Source organism: Sinocyclocheilus rhinocerous, unplaced genomic scaffold (assembly GCF_001515625.1).
Source record: "Sinocyclocheilus rhinocerous isolate Xijiao unplaced genomic scaffold, SAMN03320098_v1.1 scaffold2020, whole genome shotgun sequence".
Classification (NCBI taxonomy): Eukaryota; Metazoa; Chordata; class Actinopteri; order Cypriniformes; family Cyprinidae; genus Sinocyclocheilus; species Sinocyclocheilus rhinocerous.
Genome location: NW_015661988.1, coordinates 409,318 through 430,880, shown reverse-complemented (window position 1 = coordinate 430,880; position 21,563 = coordinate 409,318). Strand labels below are relative to the sequence as shown.

The following is a 21,563-nucleotide window of genomic DNA, read 5'->3' as shown; positions in this document are numbered from 1 at the left end:
CATGGCACCTGATGACTAATTTACTATGTTTTGTTCCCTGTCATTTTGCTTTATTTGATGTTTGATTCATCACGGGTTTCCTCTTATGTCATACTCCGGGGGGTTCCTTAGGCATTTATGCACATGCCCACTCTTCAAAAACAGCGCTTATTGAGGACGCGCTAAAATTTATCGATTAAAATGTATATGTATTTAAATAGAATAGAAGATATAGATTGTACTGCATGTTAGCTTGCTTACTGTGCCCAATAGCATAATTTAATCAAGTCCATATATCTTACTAACAAGAAACTATGCTTCTAACCACAGGTCGAGAGCTGTAGTTCCTACCACATAAGTTTGCAATGCTATTTGCGAATGTTCGTTTGAACTATGGTTTCGGGAAACACCCAATCGTTGAACTATGTTGGTAACGACGGAACTTGCGACCATAGTCGGCTAACGATGCTTTTGGGAAACGCACCCCTGATTGATAGCCTATTTGTTTCGCTATTTTCAAATTCAACTCCACAAACGCTCGTATTTTGCTATTTATGTTCTTACGTCGCAAACATAACATTGTGGGTGGGACTAACAGAAAGACCAATCATCATTTTGACAAGCGTATGGCATGCACCTATAGGAAGAGGGAAAATGAAGAAACTTCCTGTAATTGACCATGAAAATTTGCGTTTAATATTTTTAAACTAAATATATAAAGTTATAGTGAAATAAGACATTTATTATTATTATCGTTTAATAAATTACATCCATTTGGAAAATTACCAACTTCTCATTGGGTGGGCCACAGCTGAAAGTGGGTGGGCCCAGGCCCACCCGTAGCCTCGCCACTGTGGCTAGGTGCTTGATTTTATACACCTGTGGCAATGGGTCTGATTAAAACACCTGAATTAAATCATTAAGAGGTGTGTCCCAATACTTTTGTCTATATAATGTGTCTATCTATCTATCCTCTGTCTGTCTCTTCACCTAGAACACTCTAGCAACCAGCAAGGTCTATGTATCTTCAAGCTACAAATGTCTCCTCAAATTGCTTATGCAATCTATCTTCATACGACTTCAAACCTTTAAAGTAACAATCTGTAATCTTCGAGGCAAGGCTGTCAAACCAACATTCAAAACTTGTCTTGCCAAACTTTGTTCCTCTCTTTATAGTTGAATGTCAAACACGTGGGGAAGTCGTGGCCTAATGGTTAGAGAGTCGGACTCGTAACTTAAATCATTAAGAGGTGTGTCCCAATACTTTTGTCTATATAATGTGTCTATCTATCTATCCTCTGTCTGTCTCTTCACCTAGAACACTCTAGCAACCAGCAAGGTCTATGTATCTTCAAGCTACAAATGTCTCCTCAAATTGCTTATGCAATCTATCTTCATACGACTTCAAACCTTTAAAGTAACAATCTGTAATCTTTGAGGCAAGGCTGTGTCAAACCAACATTCAAAACTTGTCTTGCCAAACTTTGTTCCTCTCTTTATAGTTGGAGGTGTCAGAAGGTATGAAATCTTAGTGGAATGTCGAACACGTACTGTGAAAATGTCAGTGTCACATTCCCAGAACAGACGGATTCTTCTTTCCTATTACCGCAATAGAAAATAATCTCCAATACACTGACGTCCGTTATAAGAATGATGTCATCTGTTGGAAATAGGACAGACAGTGCAAAAGGTATGGTGAAGGGGAGGGATGCAGAACTTCAAAGGATTTGAGAGCATTCATTTTTACCTTCATTGCAAACCTTTTTGGCTCCTCCCCTTTTTTTTTTTTTTTTTTAACACGTACTGTGAAAATGTCAATGTCACATTCCCAGAACAGACGGATTCTTCTTTTCTATTACCGCAATAGAAGATATTCTCCAATACACTGATGTCCGTTATAAGAATGATGTCATCTTTTGGAAATAGGACAGACAGTGCAAAAGGTATGGTGAAGGGGAGGGATGCAGAACTTCAAAGGATATTTTCCCCTTTCCTAATGGGAGCGGGTGACCAGATTACCCAACTGAGAGACAACCCAGCTCTCTCTCTCTCTCTCTCACTCCCTCCCTCACTCCTCGCTCTGAAATTTCAGTCCAACACTGAGTCCAGCTGATGACATAATCCGGGCTCCTCCTATGGGAGTGTGCTAGGCTTGTAAAACAAACACTAAAGCTGCTCTAAGCCAATGGCGTGCACTTTAGGCTCAGGGTGCATTGGAGACGGGTCAGTACGCTGGGACTGGACAGCAGACCATGTCCACTAGCCTTAGCTACTGCATTACACCTGCTGCTCCTGCCTGAAGGAGCCCATGAGAGCACAGCATTTGTCCAGCTGGTAGGTGTAGCGGTTTCTGTCCTCGGATATAATCTCCTGCAGGCTTAGGCTTTTGCATCACCAGTTGTTTTTCTAGTCAGTTGTGAACAAACATTACCTGGAACCGGATGCGGAGAGCGGATGAAAGCCAGAGTGAGTATATGTGCTCATTAGTGAAACAGATGCTATGACCTTGTGACTGATATATAACGAGTCTGTGTTAATGAAAGGATAACGCTTCAATGCTTTGGTATATTTCTGCTATTGCTTTTTCAGAAATGCAATTATTGAGTCCTTTTTGATAATGGATTACTGATGCTATCTTCGAAAGGAGAGGGCAGTTTATTTTAGAGCAAATAAAGCCAACAGAGGATATTACTGATCATGGAAAGACGGAGAAAGAAATGGGTTCGTTGCATAGATATGTTTGCTAAGGATTTATTTACTTAGATAATCTTCTTAATTTAAATTACACAACTTATAGAGTAATAAGTAACATAACATCTGCGTAACCACGCTAACCATCATCATGGATGGAGATTTCAGTAGCACTATTTAGGGAGAAGGAGGTTCCCCTCATGCCTTCATATCACCCCATTCAAATGTCCTTACAAGGAGAGAAGATGAAATTAGAAGTGTTTTGCATTCATAGTAACTGAAGATTTGCTAAAATGGGTTTCCTGTGCATGACTGTGTGTCCGGATCTTTGATGATGATTCTACATGACAAGTCATCAGTGCTGCTTGAGTTGTCATTCACTATTGTGTGCTTATGTGCTATTATACACACTGTAAACATATACAATGCCAGTCAAGCATTTGGACAAACTTGAATGAAATTATTTCCTTAAAATCTTTTGGTTTAACTGTTTATGCTTAAATGCTTAGTTTTGTATACAAATATAAAATCTTCCAAATATTATAAAAAATAAAACGTATTATTAATAATAATAATATTAAGTATTATTATTATTATTATTATTGTTGTTATTATTATTCACTATGTATTACTAATATAATAATAATAATTTGGTACTTTAAAAATCTCATAACAAGGTTACGTCAGAGGTGGGATTATTTTGTGAATGGTGACTTAAAGTATGATTTTTAATGAATACAGATCTGCACAGAGCTTTTTATTTGTTACAAAACATGTCAACAACATGACATTTTCCCCCTTAAAATAATAATAATAATAATAATAAATAACAACTATAAAAAATAATAAAAAAATATATTTTATGAATTCAAATATTGATTTCTTTCAGAGACATAAAAAATATATTTATTTCAAAAACATTTCATAGTGATTCCAAATCTTTAAAATTTGTACATATATAGTAATTGTTGTATTTTCCTTCATTACTTACTCATTGTATTAGTTACAGTCAAATAATCAAAATACTGCATTACATTAAAGAATTTAAAGAGATTCACAAAAATGCAGAACATGTTCCTAGCAGTCATGAAAATAATGTCATGGAAAATTACAAATAATAATAATAATAATAATAATAAATAAAAATTCTTCGTATTATTAATGTTAAAAGTCAATAAGAGTTTGCACAAAAAAAAGAGAGAATATGTTTCTAACAGTCATGAAAATAATGTCATGGAAAATATATAACTCAAAATGGTCCTAAAATAGTCTATTGCAATTTTGAAAACGGTTGTGCTGATTAATATTATAACTATAAATAGATAGTGTATATATAGATATTACCATTATTCATTTTCCTGATGAATAGAAATTTGAAAAGAGCAGCATTTATTTGAAAGAAATAACATTATAAAGCATGCATCCACATTATAAATCAATTTCCTTTATTTTGAATTACATTTTGAATTTTATTTTGAGTTTGTTTTTATGAATGTGAATGACTTAATTGCATTAGCTGTGTGGGTTTGTGTTAGAAGACCTGTGCTGCTCTACATTTAACATCTCACAGCTACTTGATACTGGAAACCAATAGCAAACCAAACCAATCGCAGTAATTACACTAAACAAGACTTCCTCATTCTCTTGTCTCACAGACCCTCTGGTTGTGAATTAGAAACACTTGTGATATGGAACTACCACGTAACAAGTTCTTTATTTTGTAGTTGAAAGTAACAAAGTGTTCCAGAAGTAATTCTCAGCAGAGATAATAGCATGCCAGTGAGACAGTACTGGGTGTCAGAGCGCTCCTCCCTAACGTAGGCGATCTCTTGTTATCCTGAGTCTTTGTTCTGAGAACGCATATAGTGCAGGCAAGAGATAAAACAAGAAATGATTCAGCGCTGGGAGCTACAGTAAGGGGCTGCCTATGAATCATTCATTCAGCCTCTCTCTGGTGGCTGAGAGGAGCTCGCTCATCTATAACGCTCCATCTGAAGAGACACAGGAGGACGTCTCCCGTATGGTGCTTCTCCAGCTCTGACTCGACTGCCTTCATCTCTCTTTCTCCGGTGTGTGTTTACACACTGGTTTTAGCTGACTGGGCAGGTAATGTGTCTGCGTACCAATCCTGCAGGCTTTCTCTGGCTTTTTTGTGTTCTCTTTCTTTAAAGTTCATTCATTCGTGTCTCCCTATAGAGCTGGAGTGAATGGACAGGCCACCTTGGCGCCAGGACAGAGAGAGTTTAGGGTTAGAGCTTGAATAGCTAAGCCTCCTCAGTCCAAAGGCCCAGTATAACAGACACATTTTTAGGGAAAGTTTTAGGTCTTATTTTGAACAAATGGTCAATGAAAGAATGTGCTTAAACTTCGGAAAATGGTGATCGTCAAATTTGGGAGGTCAAACTTTATTACTGAGTTTATTTTCAAATACTTTCAAGTAATTTTTGCATCTCTGTTACTGAAATGTGTCATTTAGTGGGGGCTATTTTGGGACCCACTGTTGGTTTGTAGTTGTTGAGAAACAACCAAGCGGCAACCTCCCCCTCTCTCTCGTGAAGCCAACACGGAAGTCACTTAAACTGTAATTCGTCAACTGGCCGCTAGAGGCTGGCTGCAAAAGGCAGTCTATGGGATTGACATGGGCATGTTAAAATGCCCAACTTTACAGCAGAAAAAAACATGTTTACAGCCTGGTTCAAAAAATTATTTTGGTCTATATAGCTAATTTTGCCTGACTTTTTTTTTATAACTCATCCGTTTAAATTATATTAAGCCTTAAAGTTCTGCATAATTAAGGGCGTGGCCACTTGAGTGACAGGTGGATTGCCGCTGCTGACACTGCTGTCGAGCTAGGTGGGCGTGGCTTCAGCAACCGGCTCCCGCCTTTTTGCCCATTTTCGATTATCCGGGAGTGACGCGCGGTGACGCGCTGCCAAGATGGCGACGGCCCGCTCCGACCACTTTGAGCTTCAAAAACGCTCTTCGGAAAACTACGGGTGACATCACGGACACTACGTCCATGTTTTTATACAGTCTATGGAAACAACATAATATATTTTTCACATTTTCACATAAAAATAGTCTGATCATTTTATCTTACAATAACTGTGGTTGACCTAGCTGAATGAAAGTTTTTACCATGCTGTTGAAAGAGTCCAAATTATGTCACTTCCTTCATGGGTGTCACAATTTTAAAGGATGCTAAAAAAAAATTTTTTCCGAGGAAAATCATACAGTAACAAGGTTCAAGGCAAAATGTGGGACACAAAAATTATTTGTTTCATAATTAAAAATATTTTTCATACATTGAGTTGAATATAAGTTACATATATTATGATAAAAATTATGATTATGAATTATGATTTTAATTGTCAGATTCAGGTGAGAACTTCAATGATTTGACAAGCTAAAACCACTCCATAAAGTAGGGTATTCAGATATTTGATATGTTTGAAACAGGTCATTTTAATATATTTTTTTATATATAATTTAATGTTTATAAAGGAAATATTTAGCTTTGGACAGCAGAAACATTATATTTGTGCCACTAATTGTTTTAAAAAATACCACAAGATGCCAAAGTGTATGGTATTTGTAAGAATGTGAAATTATTTTTCTTGGCGTATGGCGACATATGTTGTCAGGTCAACTTCTGTGTGTTTTTACTAATAAACTGGTAGGGAGATTATTTGTAGGAATTTTAATTTATTTATTTATTTTACAGCTTAGAAATCATATCAGAAACAGCAGCATGTGAGAATAAAACTCTGGGTATTTACATATTTATTTATTTATTGTATAATTGCATATTTTTACCTGAAATATCTTTGTAAATTTGTCATGATAAGATATTACTTTCCGATATTTTTTTATACAACAATTTCAAGTGAAGTATGAAATTTATATCTAGTAAAGCTATACTGGTAAAGTTAAATATGTAATGTGTTAGATGCTCCAGGTAAATTAAATATGAAATATCTGTTGCTTCTAAGTATAAATTATTTAGCCATGTCATGACACTGTAATGTAAAAAAAAAAAAAGGAAATTAAGCATTTTAAATATACAATAATTATTTTATTATTATTTTATCTGATTAAGCTGCTAGTTCAACATTTTACTTGCAGTAAATGTGCTGTGCTTGCTTTCATCTTGCAACACTGGAGAACATAATAAAATAAAAGATAAAAGAATAATATCAGATTTCATTTCAAAAGGTGCACTAAATTGGACAATATATATAGATATTATATAGAATATTGTATAGTCACTTTGCTTTTTAATATGCAGGAATTCTTGATATTGTTGGTAATTTTTCCCATATAGAGACTGTGGTGTTGTTATGCTGTGTGCTAGTTTTCATTTAGGGCTGCAAGCTGTTTTGCTGATTTGACCTTCACCAGGTCTCAATGATGATTGTGTTGTCTTCTGATTTATTTCAGAGCTGAAAGGGAAATGCTCTGAGGTGGGTCTGATTGTGTAGTGTGTTGATTACATGATAAAAAGCCACACATGAAAAGACGGTGATTGCAATTTGGAGTGCAATATGCGAGTTGTAGTCTGGAAGTCCACTAAATTTAAAAGCACAAATCAACCAGAGAATTGCAAATCCAGTTGAGCAGTTGATGATTAAACTAATCATAACACAAACAAAAACTCAACAATTACTGATTAGTGAGGCTCAGTACTTAACCTTTTGGGTCTAAGTGTCAGAGATCAGACTTTTTTATATGGCAGACAAGAAAACAGCAGTAAAAATATGAATAGACTCTGAAGGAGGGACCTGAGCCAAACATAGAGATTTTGAATTGGGCTCTTTTAAATTTACCACCTAGCAACCACCCAGAATAAACTAGCAACTACCTAGCAAAGTCATACCAACCATCTTGAAAGCCTTAACATTATGGTGGCAAGCAAGAACCACAAAATCTCCTTGCTCATTGGAATCTAGTTGAACGTTACTCCGCACCAACTGCACTCTAAAAAATCCTGGGTTATTTTTTTAACCCAAATGCTGGGTTGAGCCTTTTGGGTCATTTTTTGGGGTTATTTTTTCAGTGTTTGGGTAGTTTTTGTGTTACCCAGCTCCTGGGTCAAATGTAACAACCCAGTGTTTGGGTTGTTTTGCAGCTCCTGGGTCAGACATAACAATCCAATGTTTGGGTAGTTTTTGTGTTATTCAGATCCTGGGTCAGACGTAACCCAGCGGTTGAGTTATTTATCGCGGGGATTTTGCGTCTTGACTTCAAGAGAGAGCAGTTCTAAGCGCCATCGAATTGATGCATTCTTCGGTAAAATACAGGTTTGTGTACATTTTATTTTATCTATAAAATCGTTACTGTGCTGTATATAGTTCAATTTTATGAAGAGCAACATACAGGCGCGCAGTGTGAATCACCTTTTACGAGTGTCGCGGTCTTTTCGCGTGATGGAAAAGCCTGATGCTTTGCATAAAATAAACGATTTTATTCATAAAGATACAGAATATAATACTTTGTTTGGACGTTAAAACATGACCTCAGAGCTGTTTATTGTTTGTTTATTGGCAGGTTATGTTTAATGTTGAATTTTTGTTCTAATGTTTGTTAAACGAGTTTAAATCTGTATAGCCTATTAAAAAAACGATAAACAATGCTGTAAATGATAAATAAAGGAAAATAAAGGAAGTTATCATGCAAACCAGTGGTTGTGTGGAGTATTTTAGAAAAGTTTAGAGAATTTAAGTTAATCTGTAAATCTTATTTAATGTATGAAGTAAAAAAAATAGGCTAGTAATATAGTAAAAATGAATAAACCCATTATGCTGGGTTAAATAAACAACCCAATTTGCTGGGTAAATTTAACCCAAGATGGGTTCTGTCCTATATTTACCCAGCCCTTGGGTTAATAACAACCCAAATTGGGTTGTTTTTAACCCAGTGTTTTTAGAGTGTGAATTCTACTTCCAATGCACTTCCATCAACACTCATAATGGGTTAAATGACACAGTTTTCTAAAAGCGCTTCACTGCTTTGCCCTGTGGCACATCTTGCAAGTCAGTTGTGACTGTTTGCTAGCAGTCCTTTGTGCTGAAGTTCAGTATTGACCTGGGTGAGGGTCAGACCCTCATGAAACATTTGCTGTATCACTGCTAAAATCACACATTTCAAGACTCTGTGGCATTACAAGTGCTGTTTTCTTTCTTGTGTTTACATGAGCATTGACTACTTACTTGTATAAAGAGGAGGGACATTCTCATTCTAGAGAGCATTTGATTGGTCAGAAACCCCCGAGTGCATGATGAGTCATCAACATATTCATAATTGCATATTTTTCCCTGAAACATCCTTGTGTTACAGTTATGAAATCTCATATGTTTTACTTTTTTCATAAAACAATTTCAAGTGAAATGTAAAAGCGTTGTCAATACTGGAAATTAATAAATATATACAATGTGTTAGATGCACAAGGTAAATGAATTATGAAATACTTCTTATTTCTAAGTATAACTCATTACTCATCGCATGGCATGTAAAAAAATCTAATAATGGTATAAAACATACATTATTAATTATATTATTAATATTTGATCAGATTAAGCTGCTAGTTCATCATTTTGCATGCAGTAAAAGTGCTGTGCTTGCTTATATCACTGGAGAAAATAATGTGTCAGGATAAATATCAAACTCAACGATGACTTGCTGCTTGCTAGGAAGGTGGTATTGGGGGAGGGACATTCTTATTCTAGAGAGCATTTGATTGGACAGAGATTTGGACACACCCCTGAGTACATGATGAGTCATCAATGTTTTTGTTTGTTTCCTCGGAAGAGAAAGACAACATTTTAAATATGTCTATATCTTCCGAAAGACAGTTTTATCCACTTTTAGGTTGACAAAGTAAGGCAAACAGCATCTTCCTTAAAGGGGTCCTATTATGCTCTTTTACAAAGTCTTGATTTTGTTTTGGGGGTGTACTAGAACAGGCTCTCATACTAGGTTGTTCGAAAAATGCATTATTTTTCACATATTTTACATTATTACAACACCTCTCTCCCCAGTCTGGCATGAACGGCTCGAATAGTTCCTGTATCAAATGAAGGCCCAACTTCTGAAATACGAAATGTGCTGTGATTGGTTAGCTGGGCCATTGTGTGTTGTGATTGGCTGCACTCGGCACCTGGTCGGGAAATGTCACGCTCCTTACCATAGCCGCCTGCGAGCTTCAGTGTAAATATTGCGTCAAAATCAAATCAATTTGAGCGCGATTTAAACCCGGATGATTGTAACCACTCTAAGTTCGTCTGCCTTGGGAAAGCTAGCGTGTCTCCGACATAGTGATAACACTCGTTGCCTTCTCTAGTGCAGCTCAACCAGGTCTCGTCCCATTCGTCGGTATTTGTGGAAAATATGCGTTGTAGTCCAAACGAATCGTCCGTTGTAGTTTTTGAAAAGTGATTTCTGTTAAATAAAATATCTCTTTTTGAAATCGACTTTGAGCTGTGTAACTTTGCAGATCTTTTTTATGCTCAAACAGCAACATTACTGACTAACTAAAGTTGAAAAAGTGAAAAAGCATAATAGGACCCCTTTAAAGAGTTTCTTCAGACTTTCTGTTCCCTCTCCCAACATCTCTATCTGTCTCTCAGGAAATAAGTCCCTGGACAGCGGCATTGCAGAGATGGAGGAACTTCCTGTTCCCCAGAACATCAAAATCAGCAACATCACATGCGACTCCTTTAAGATCTGCTGGGACATGGACTCCAGGTCAAAGGAACGCATCACACACTACTTCATCGACCTCAACAAGAAAGAAAACAAGAATGCCAACAAGTTCAAACACAAGGTGTGTGAACGCAGCAGCTCTATATTCACTCCTTCTTACACATCCTGATCTGACCTGATGTAGGCAAAAGCTGATCTTCAGTAATGTTCTCAGGTTCATGTGTTTGCAGAAAGAGAACTGCAAGAACATGACTGTTTAATCTCATTTATTATCCGTCTCCTCTAGGACGTCCCCACTAAACTGGTAGCAAAAGCAGTCCCTTTGCCCATGACAGTGCGAGGCCACTGGTTCCTGAGTCCACGCACCGAATACACTGTTGCCGTTCAGACCGCGTCCAAACAGGGTGATGGCGACTACGCCGTGTCGGAATGGAGCGAGATCATTGAATTCTGTACAGGCGGTGAGAAAATTTTAAAGCACTAACATTAATTATATAAATTGTAACATTTCAATAAATAAATGTGGTGGCCTGATAATCACAATGTAGTGCGATTATTAAATCAAATGCCACAACTTACGCACGGCACTGTTCAGTACATGTGTAAGTAGCTTAGTGTTTACAGCATCAAAGAGCGGCTCAGTTTACAGTAAATGCAGCAAACTCTGTATCTGCATGTGCTGCAAGTTTAACCTTCATTGGCATAATTTCCAATATTTTTGTGGAAGTTTATTTCACCAGTATTCCACCAAAATGAAAGCTCAAGGATTTGTTGAACATATGAAAGTGAGGAATTATATAAATATTAGTGACGAGCACATAAAAATAACTATTGTAGCTGTGTAGCGTAAAATAAAATGATTAACACCAGTGGGAATGTAACGCAGACTGAGACACTATCACAACTAAAACGTTTATAATAAAACATTTACTAAAAAAAAATATTGTATCTATTTACTTGCATGTCACATGATCGTTAACCAATATCAGAGTAGTGTGAAAATGCAAATGTGAAATTAAATTATTGAAATATTTACTTAAAATCTCAGGGTAAAGTGGTTTGGTGGACAATAAAGTTTGGGAGCCTTGTCTGAAGTATTGCTTTTATGACCTCCATGAAGCTATTTAGGCTGTTATTGGCTCATAATGGCATTTTATTTCTTTATTTTGTATCTACAGATTATTCCACTGTTCATCTCACACAGTTGCTGGAGAAAGCAGAGGTCATCGCTGGCAGAATGCTGCGGTTCTCAGTCTTTTATCGAAACCAACACAAAGAATACTTTGACCATGCAAGGTATGTTTCTACAGGGATAACGACACTAAATTATTAAAGGAACAGTCAGCTTTATTTCCAAAACTCTATGACCTCTATGACACCTGTGTTCTGTGGAACACAAAAAATACAATTCTGAAGAATTTCTCTGCTGCTCTTTTCTGTACAATAAATGTGGCAGGGGTCTGTATGAGAATGACACTTGATGACACCTAATTTCATAATTAATAAATTGGTGCAGGATATTCTTCAAAATCACCCTTTGTGCGCCACAGAAGAAAGTCACATAGATTTAGAAGGCAACTATCTACACATGAGGGCAACTATCTACTGTAAATTATGACAAATTTTTCATTTCATATGAATGTTCATTCTCATCATATTAGAAAATCCCCAATTGGGTTTTATTTTATTTTTTTAATTAAAATGTTCTCTCTATTGTGAATTATCTTTCTTTTTATCTTAGAATTTACCTTTACGCAACCACAGTGATTTAAATTTCTCTTATTCAACTAATACTGTCCTGTATAGTATAATTTGATTAAAACAGCCATTAAATCAGTCTTTACAACAGAAATGAATACAATTTTAAATGTAAGAGGCACCGCGGAATCAAATTAAATCCTCCTGAGGGGGGAGGGGGGGGGGCATTCATTTCCCTTCAGAAATCATATTTTTTAATATCACTCTAGTTTATGTATCTGAATGTACCCCTTAATCTTACTTCAGTGAGATTTACAGAATTCATTGCCTTGCTTTATTTAAAAGTAATTCAATTTGGTTTCCCATCAGTGAGTGAAAGTCTATTGTTGTTGTACTTACCTCGTGTGAAACTCAAAGATTAATTCCACACTGACTTGATTAGATAGCTGTATTATTAATCATGCGTTTCAGATAGTGGTTCAACCTGTTCATATCATTTCAGCTTCATTTACCGCATTAACAATAAAGATCAGGTCTAAACTCTGAGGTGATAGTAAGAAGGAAACAGACTTCTGATCAGACTGAGAATTAATCAGAAGACAGTTAATAATGATACATAACATAAAAGGCTGGTTGGTATGGATTACAGAATAAAAAATAAAAAGGTACTTGCGAATTGTTTTTTTTTTTATCTAACAATTCCGACATTATTTCTTGCAATTCTGATTTATTTTGATTTAACATCTCTTAATTCTGTCTTTTTTTTGTGGGACAATTGCAAGACAAACTTGGAATGGCGAGATATGAAGTCAGAGCTGCAAGATAATTGCAATATATAAACTCGAAACTGCGAGAAATCAGAATTGCGTTATAAACACGCAATTCTGAAAGCAAGTTTGAAATGTGCTATAGCCTTGCAATTCTGAGAAACCAAGTCAGAATTGTGAAATAAGTCACAATTTCCTTTTTTATTGTCTTCTTCTGTGGTGAAAACAGGCTTCCATAGATTGAAAAAGAGATCTTTCACCCCCTGCCCCCCCAACCCAAAAAATTAAAATGTATTCATTTACTCACCCTATTGTTCCGAACCTATATGATGCTGTTTTTCTGAGAGAAAAAAAGGAGGCATTTAACAGAATGTTCACACTACTCTTTTCCATAAAATAAAAATGTGAAGGTGAAGGTCCAAAAAGGACAAAAGTGCATCACATCAATACCATGAAAGTGGTCCTTGAGATTCATGTTCTTTTTTCCAAGTCTTCTGAAACCATTTGATAGCTTTGCTATTACTTTTCCAGTTTCCATTTTTAAGAATTAGCTGTAATGTGTTCTCCGGCTACAATAAGTTGTACTGATTTAAGGAGGTTAGTCACTGGCAGTAAAGTTAAGTGCAAAAGTCAGGAGAAAATGGTTTGTGTTACATCTGAATTCTTGTAGTACCACTGAACGTCACCTCCATGAAGTCATTTGTCATTTATGGTGAATTTTCTGGTTGCAGGGAAGCCCAAAACAACAAGATGCTGCTGTCAGTGAAGGACAACAGCGGCAGCCACGGTTCGCCCATCAGCGGGAAGCTCGAGGGCATCTTCTTCAGCAGCAACACCGAGTTCAACACGGGCAAACCCCCACAGGACTCACCGTACGGCCGTTACCGCTTCCAGCTGCCAGCCGAGGAGCTCTTCAGTCCCAAGACAAACCTGTATTTCGCCGACTTCTACTGCATGTACACGGCCTATCACTACGTCATTCTGGTGATCGCACCGAAGGGCTCGTCTGGAGATGAGTTCTGCAAGCAGCGCCTACCAGCGCTGGATATCGCCAACAACCGCTTTATGACGTGCTCGGAGGATGAAGACGGCCGGCTGGTGTTCCACCATGCACAGGACCTTATCCTGGAGGTCATCTACACCGACCCCGTGGATCTGAGCCTGGGCACGGTAGCTGAGATCAGCGGCCACCAGCTCATGAGCCAGTCCACAGTCAACGCCAAGAAGGATCCCAGCTGCAAGACCTGCAACATCAGCGTGGGACGCTAACCTACGAATCGGAACCCTTCTGCTGCCTTGAACAGCACAGAAAATCGCCTTCTCCTTTAGCCGTCCTCCTTACCCATTATCGAACTTATCCATAATTCCTTCTGGTGTCCGCAGCATGTGTCTCACAGCTTTTGACAAAATGCTCTTTATCGTTTACTAGCTTATGGATCTCGACCCGGGGTTGGGTTAGATATGTCGTGGTGTTGGGATGTTGACTTAATCACCCCTGTCAATCAAACTGCTTCTTTAATCCTATTGGCTGTCAGACCTTCCTGTTAGAACGCGGCATTGTAACAGTTTACCAAAGTTTACACAAATTTAACACTAAATGCTCATCAAGTCGCTGAAGTCGGTGAATCGAGACAACCGTTCTTATAAGGCATTATGAATGTGATGATATCTCAAAAAATATGTGATTGGACGTATCTGTAGCATGACTGCAAACATTTTTGGAAACGTTGACATTAGCATAACTGTTCTTCAGCAGTGTTTCATGTTATCTATTCCAACCCATCCAGTATACTGATTTAACATATAATAAATGTGATACGACATGTAGATAGAAAAATATTTATTTTTTAACTGGTGAATAGAAAATGGACAGAACCAGAAGTAGTGATGGAAAAGAAAAGGTTCACGATAAAGCAAAAATATATAGATACATAAATATATATATATATATATATATATATACACTGTATATATATATATGTGTTTACTGTATAAACCAATGTAGAATTACGTGCACAATAGCTAACATTCAAAAGCTACATTTGTCATTGTGGATGTGTACAGCAAATAAATTCTGGGACGACGATAACATGACAGAATAACCACACCTGATTGTAGCACAATTCAACAGTTTACGCTGGTTGGCATGCAAAGACACTACACAAAGATTGTAATAGTTCATTGCAGTAGAGCCGTCGGAAAGGAAAGATATTGATTGTTTCGTTTCCAGAGAGTAGCTACTTGAGCAGAATTGCACTTAAAGCGCACATCCGCTTCTCATGAACATATCTCCTGCTTTGGGCTTCAGTATTGTTTTTAGTGTATGACGTTATTGGACAGTGTTCATTTTAACCACTGGCTTAATGTATCATTTGTTCTTCATGTATAGGAGGAAAACTGTGCTCTGTGATGGCCACGTACTGTACTTTAACACGTTTTTGAATAAAATAGATCTTTAAAAATACTTAGCTCTCCTTAGCTCTCCTGGGAGAACCTTTTCAATTCTGGATAGTATGTCTCATTTTGTGCTCCCTTTTTCATGTGAGAGACAGATATATGAGAAATAAACACGGTTGGTTGCTGCTGTATTCATATGTTAGGGAACTCATTGAAATTTGCATAAAACCCTTATTTTAAGTGCTCTGCGTTGTTTTCTGTCTAGAGCGTTGCATTATTTGACAGGCTAAAGATCGTGTCTAGCCCCAGAGAGTCACGGATCATCATTAGTGTGCATAATTGTCACCATGTTCCTAATTAGAATCATAAACTAGCTTCAAACAAGAGCAAGAAAACGTGAAAATTGCATATGGTTCGACTTTGGTTAAAAAAAATCTCCTCCAAAAATAAAATGCCATATTCCATACACATAGATGAATACTCTATATTTCCTTTTGCCCTTTGAAATCTGAATGAGGTTTGTATCGATCCGTCTCGCTCTGTACACAGCACAGAGATCGCACATGTTTGCGTTTATGAGATAGTAGCCACCGAAAGGCCTTGATCGGTTCGGCCCAACCCATTGAGTCTAGGACTTCCAATGTGGTCAGAAAGGATATTAAAGTGCATTTTAGCATCATAATGGCACAATTATGTCAAATGTAAAAAACACAATTTGGTCCAAACATTGGGTTCGATACTGAAAGGCAGAAATAATTCTCAGATAGTCTAAGTGGTTTCCTGTTTGCTGAGCAACACTTCCAGTAAGCGTAATTTGGCTTTGAGACTTTTGTACTCCTGGTACTCCTCGGCCATGGGGATTCGGTCATCTTTTTGTGCGGTTCTTCATTATTTTGGTGGAAAGGGAAAGGAAAAAAACAGATACCGCATGAAACTGATGACTCTGTGAGATTCCACTACCATTAAAACACACATTTAACCCTTGAGTTGCCTTACTGAAGCAGTTTTGTACATCAGTGGATAGCAGATAAATGGAAATGTATTTTATTTAAAAAAACTAAATCCATATATTGTGTACAGAAACACTGTTTTTTTTTTCCTGGTGGTATTACTTTGTGTATCATTGATTAGATGTGCATTATGCTAACTACGCTGAACTATTTTGATCTTTATTTTCCTTTTTCCTTCCTGTCTATGCTCAAAAAGACAAAAGTAACAAAATACCATTAAAATGTGTTAATGCCACAGTAACGCATCTGTGTTTTACCTTCCCATCTGTCTGAAGAACTGCTCTTCAAACTCTCTGATGGCTTTACGTCGTCTCTTCTTCTCGGCTCGAGTCTCACGCAAACACTCCAGCAACTCAGACCTGCAATTAGACAGTTTGCAAAACACAGTTTGTAAAGGAATATCTCACCCTACAATTTATCATTAGGAAACATTTACACACCCATGTCATCGCAAATCTGTAAGGTTTTCGTTCTTACACAATAGAATATATATATTGCAGAATGTCCAGAGGTAGGTCCAGAGGAAGCATTTTAAACTTTTAAACTGTTGCCACAGGTTAAAGGTTTGACATGTTGTTTAAACTATGCATATTTGATAGAAATGCTTATGAGGAAATATTTTAGGCTACCCAATTTATATTCTAACAATGATAAAACTGTGCTGGATGATGAGACACTGTAAGGAGATTTTTGTAAGAGAATGGTACTGGAAGGGAGCCTATGTGCGGATGTTTCTATGGTAACTGCCAGGTCTCTCCAGAAATGATTCTAGTAAATAAAAATAAAAAATAAAAAAAGTCAACAGAAAAATGTATGGAAGCTGTCAATCTTAAGGTAAGATGTTTTAATTTCTGAAAATTGTGATGTACATTTTTTAACCACTATACAGTAATTTTCAAGTTGAAATTGTGTTATGCATAAAGGTGCTGTTTGGTTTGAAAGTGACATTTTTTTTTTTTACTAGTGACTATAAAACATGTATTTTAAAAATGTAGTCATGTTTTGGGCTAGCTTTGTTAGGCAGATCTGGCAACCCTACTCTACCATGCAACAAAAATAAATGGGAACTAGGGCTGTTGAACTTTAATGATAAAGCATCATAAAAGTGGTTTCTATAACTTGACTTGTCATTTACATTCCAAGGCTTCTGAAGACATGCAATAGCTTTGTGCTAAACAGAGATATTGACATATGTTTTGCTTTAGTTCTCAAATCTTTCTTGCGCACAATCAATTCAAACGATGCAACATATTTGAAATGACTGTGAATAACGACTTAAATCTCTATTCCTCAAACAAAATATGACTTGAAATATTGAACACTAATCATATTCCATAGTAGCCCATTATGGAAAACAGGGCATTAGACATTCTGCTAAAATTCTCCTTTTGTTTCTTCATATCTTTGGAACAATTTTCTGTCATTATTTTAAAAATACTTAATCATTATTGTTCACACTTCAGTTTGGGGAGCGATTCTGACTATTAACTAACTGTTAACTATGACTCTTGCCTGAATAAACTCCTGATTAGCTGCTCATTAATAGCAGTTGTTAAGTTTAGGTATGGGGGTGGATTAAGGGATCTAGAATATGCTCAAGCAGAATAAGGCACTAATATGTGCTTTATAAGTACTAATGAACAGCCAATATGCTAGTAATATGTATGCTAACAAGCAACTAGTTAATGGTGAGGATTAGTCCCTAAACTAAAGTGTAACCTCATTATTTATTTATTTTTAATTGCATGTGATGTTCCTCAGTGACTAAGGTTTAAGTACCTGGAGGCCTCGTGGAGGTTGGACATGGTTATGACTGACTGTCTCACTGTCTTGATCTCATCCAGCGGAGACACAAAGGCCGGGTCACTGTCGCCCTCCTCCTCCCCACAGCCTCTCTTATCACTGAGGCACATGGGTGGGGGTGTGTACCGAACGGAGTCATCATCTGAGCCTTCTTCTTCTTCCTGTGATACATTCAAAACAAACATATTGTATATACAATAACACTTACTATAGTTGTAATAGTGGGAGTCGCACATAGGAGATGTTTCACCATCTGGTATCTATCATAGAGAGGTTTCACCAGGTTTTTCTCCTCTGGTTTGGTGCCCTACGGGGTCAATATCACATTAAAATAAACATTTGTTCAAATATTAATGCTATAATCCTAATCCGTATCTAATTAACTAGAACATTTCTGTATTTAAATACGAAAAACCTCTTACAGGACGGCCGTGTAAGCTCTCAAAATACAGCAGACATTTTTGCAGAGTGATCTTCTCCAGGGCCATCTGTCTTTGGGTCATCTCCTGTGGACACAAGAGCGCGTGTTGAGTTAATCACCTCAAACCCTGGCCACACAAGCACACAATCAAATCCCCACCCACCCGAACAGAATGCACCCGCAGATGGCCTCACCTTCATGTTGTCTGGGAGGCCGAGGGCCTGGCGTTTCTCCCGTAGTAGTTTCAGGAGTGAGTCCACTGTCTCCTCCAGAGAGGGCTTGTGCTGCTGCTCTGGCGTCTCCTGCTGGCCGTTAGTGTACCTGCAAATATCTGTGGAGTGGTTGTTCTCATGTGTCCGGGATTCCTCAAATGTCTGTCTAAGCTTCAAATCTGGGGAAACGGATGAACAAGTTCATTAGTTTGATTCTGAAATGAATTGGATTATAATAAATGGAGAGAATGACAGGAAGTGGAATGTATTGCATTCAAAGCAATTAAACCGTCACACAATAGCGGAATTTCACTAGTCCAACACTTGTTTCCATTAAGAATTTGGAGTAATAGTGTTACTTTTAATTTCACTATTGATTAAACATATTTCTCTACATTAAAATAGTTGCCAAAATAGTTACACAACCATCAAAACTTCCTCGAAACATTCATTTTGACAGACAGCACCACAAAATGTCTGCATTGTTTTCAGATAATATGTTTTAAATATATATATATATATATATATATATGTGTGTGTGTGTGTGTGTGTTAATTAAATATATAAAAAGATTATAGATTATATAATTATATATTTTTTTAAACTAAGATTGACAACAAAATTTGAATCTACTGATTATGTATTTATGTTTGACTTTGTTTTAAAGATAAGGTAAATCAGAACATGGGTTAACAAACACATTAAATACAATGCATAGGAATGTCCTGAGACCAATGTAGCAAATAATCTTATAAAATAGTTTTAATGAATAAAATAGGCCAATGAATCACCTTAAGTTTTATTATTTGGACTGGCAGTCTTACCTTTGAGCTGCTTGCGAGACCTGGCTAGTTCACTCATGAGCCTGAAAATCTCTGGATTGACTGATTTATCATTATGTGAAGGCTGTGGGTGAGAAAAGGCACAAACTCAATTCAGGAACTATAACTTCTTATCTGGAATCATAATTAGCACATTCTCCTGGTCATCGAAACAAAATCAAACAGCACAGTAGTACTATACTTCTCCAGTAGAGTGCACTAAACTACAATGTTGAATGTTGAACTGAATGTCGAATTTTCCATGATATATATCCAGGATTTTTTATTATTCTGACCTTATAGTTCATTTCGTGTTCAAAGCGCTCATCAAACTTGCGTATTTTCCTCTTGAGAGTTTGGATGTGTTTGGTGAGGAGTGGGATGGAAGTAGCTTCCTTGGCGTCTCCAGGAACCTCCGTTCTAACAACTCCACGAGCCCTAAATAGAAGAGAACACGCATGTAAACACACTCATTCAACTACAATGATCATATAGACTAGGCTACATTAATCGGATTAATAAAACTGCCAAAATGCAGTTTTGATAGTAATGCAGATTCTCTGTTGTCAGAACCACTTTTTGTGAATTCTAAGTATTTGTAGACTACTGTTCAAGAGTTTGGGATTTGGGGATTTTTTAAAAGTCCCTTATGCTCACCAAAGCCGATCAAAAACTGTGAAATATTATTATAATTAAAAATAACTGTTGTACTGTAATATATTTTAAATGCAGTTTATTCCTGTGATGCAAAATGAATTTTCAGCATCATTACTCCAGTCTTCAGTGTCAGATGATCCTTCAGAAATCATTGCAATATGCTGATTTGCTTCTTTAAAAAAATATATTATTATTTTTAATGTTGAATACAGTTGAGGTGCTTGGTGGAAACCATGATACTTTTTTTCAGGATGTTTTGATGTTGTAACATTAAAAACGTATTGTCACTTTTGATCAATTTAGTCATCAATGCTGAATAAAATATATATATACACACACACACACACACACACACACATATAAACAACTCACTGACCCCAAACACACAAACCCAAACATGACATTTTTGTATGGTGTTAAGCTGTATGATTGATAATTTCACATCACCTGTATCATCCTGTGGTCTCTTTGTTTTTACATAACAAAATCAATTAAACTCAAATTAAACTCAAAATTTTCTAAGCAGCCATGCAATTCTGTCTGTCCTGTCCAGTTTATTTTACTCTATCTATTTACCCTAATAATGTACAGTATGGGTCTATTAGTACTACTAACTACTAGTGCAGACCTAGTGAGTCAGGCTGAAAACATCATAAACACCAAAAAAAAAAAACACACACAGCCGGGAAATAATTTTGGAAAAGTCATTGCCTATTTCCCGTCACACACACACACACACACACACACAGTATAGGCCGTCACAGATGTCGGTTTCCATCACTACAGCATTAGTCAGCAGGAAACTCATGACAGACTACTCCACTGCCTAGAAAACACCAGTGAGATCAATTCAAAACACTTACTAAAACCTCCTTTTGGGAAATAGGAATCCTTTTGCTAGTCAATCACTGTTACAGTATATGGCATAAATAGAGGATGCAGATACAGTAAAATTCAGCAATACATTTTAAGAAAAGTATATTGTACTGAGAACTAAATTCTCTCATCTGAAGTACTGCTACTATGTACTGTAATTATATTGTATGTGTAAGTAGTATTGAAACCTTGTAGATGAGCCTGTAGGCTAACTTCCCTCATGGTCAGTCCATGCAGAAGAACATGGTCAACTATAGTGATTTGTATTTCATCAGGAACAAATGTCCTTTGACCTCATCGCCTTCGTTTTTATTTCCCCCTCCATTTCCTCTTGGTCTCCCACTATCAGGATTCATTTTCCAACACATAATCAGCTGTGCTCCTGTGCATATCATCCTAAGATTCTGACTGCTGTGTCATCAGTTTTGCAACTTAATGTTCACACATGGATTCATATCTAGCGTAGCGTTAGTTCTGGCAGGTCATGTTAGTCAAGCTCGCATCAGCTGACTCTCAGCTGATCCCCATCA

The 21,563-nt window shown here is 36.8% G+C and overlaps 2 protein-coding genes across 3 annotated transcripts in view; one reads left to right on the top strand and one right to left on the bottom strand.

Moving 5' to 3' along the window:
• phyhiplb (phytanoyl-CoA 2-hydroxylase interacting protein-like b) overlaps window positions 1-14,780 on the top strand; it is a 37,722-nt gene extending 22,942 nt beyond the window's left edge. Inside the window, exons 1-5 of one of the 2 annotated variants that reach the window (XM_016536823.1) lie at window positions 2,192-2,445; window positions 10,296-10,492; window positions 10,658-10,832; window positions 11,550-11,667; window positions 13,568-14,780. In XM_016536823.1, the coding sequence (XP_016392309.1) occupies window positions 2,421-2,445; window positions 10,296-10,492; window positions 10,658-10,832; window positions 11,550-11,667; window positions 13,568-14,105 (1,053 nt within the window). In that variant the 5' untranslated portion in view covers window positions 2,192-2,420 and the 3' untranslated portion in view covers window positions 14,106-14,780. Of the gene's footprint in view, window positions 1-2,191; window positions 2,446-10,295; window positions 10,493-10,657; window positions 10,833-11,549; window positions 11,668-13,567 lie in introns of those variants that run through there. The other variant, XM_016536822.1, reaches the window with a different exon arrangement.
• Window positions 14,781-14,810: 30 nt separating this feature from the next.
• The window catches only part of fam13c (family with sequence similarity 13 member C), a 29,029-nt gene continuing 22,276 nt past the window's right edge, over window positions 14,811-21,563 (bottom strand). The window contains exons 6-13 of the mRNA XM_016536808.1: window positions 19,797-19,938; window positions 19,504-19,585; window positions 18,662-18,858; window positions 18,469-18,552; window positions 18,255-18,353; window positions 18,023-18,207; window positions 16,501-16,602; window positions 14,811-16,116 (exon numbers count right to left, since the gene is read on the bottom strand). Of these exons, the coding sequence (XP_016392294.1) occupies window positions 16,002-16,116; window positions 16,501-16,602; window positions 18,023-18,207; window positions 18,255-18,353; window positions 18,469-18,552; window positions 18,662-18,858; window positions 19,504-19,585; window positions 19,797-19,938 (1,006 nt within the window). The 3' untranslated portion in view covers window positions 14,811-16,001. The remainder of the gene's footprint in view (window positions 16,117-16,500; window positions 16,603-18,022; window positions 18,208-18,254; window positions 18,354-18,468; window positions 18,553-18,661; window positions 18,859-19,503; window positions 19,586-19,796; window positions 19,939-21,563) is intronic.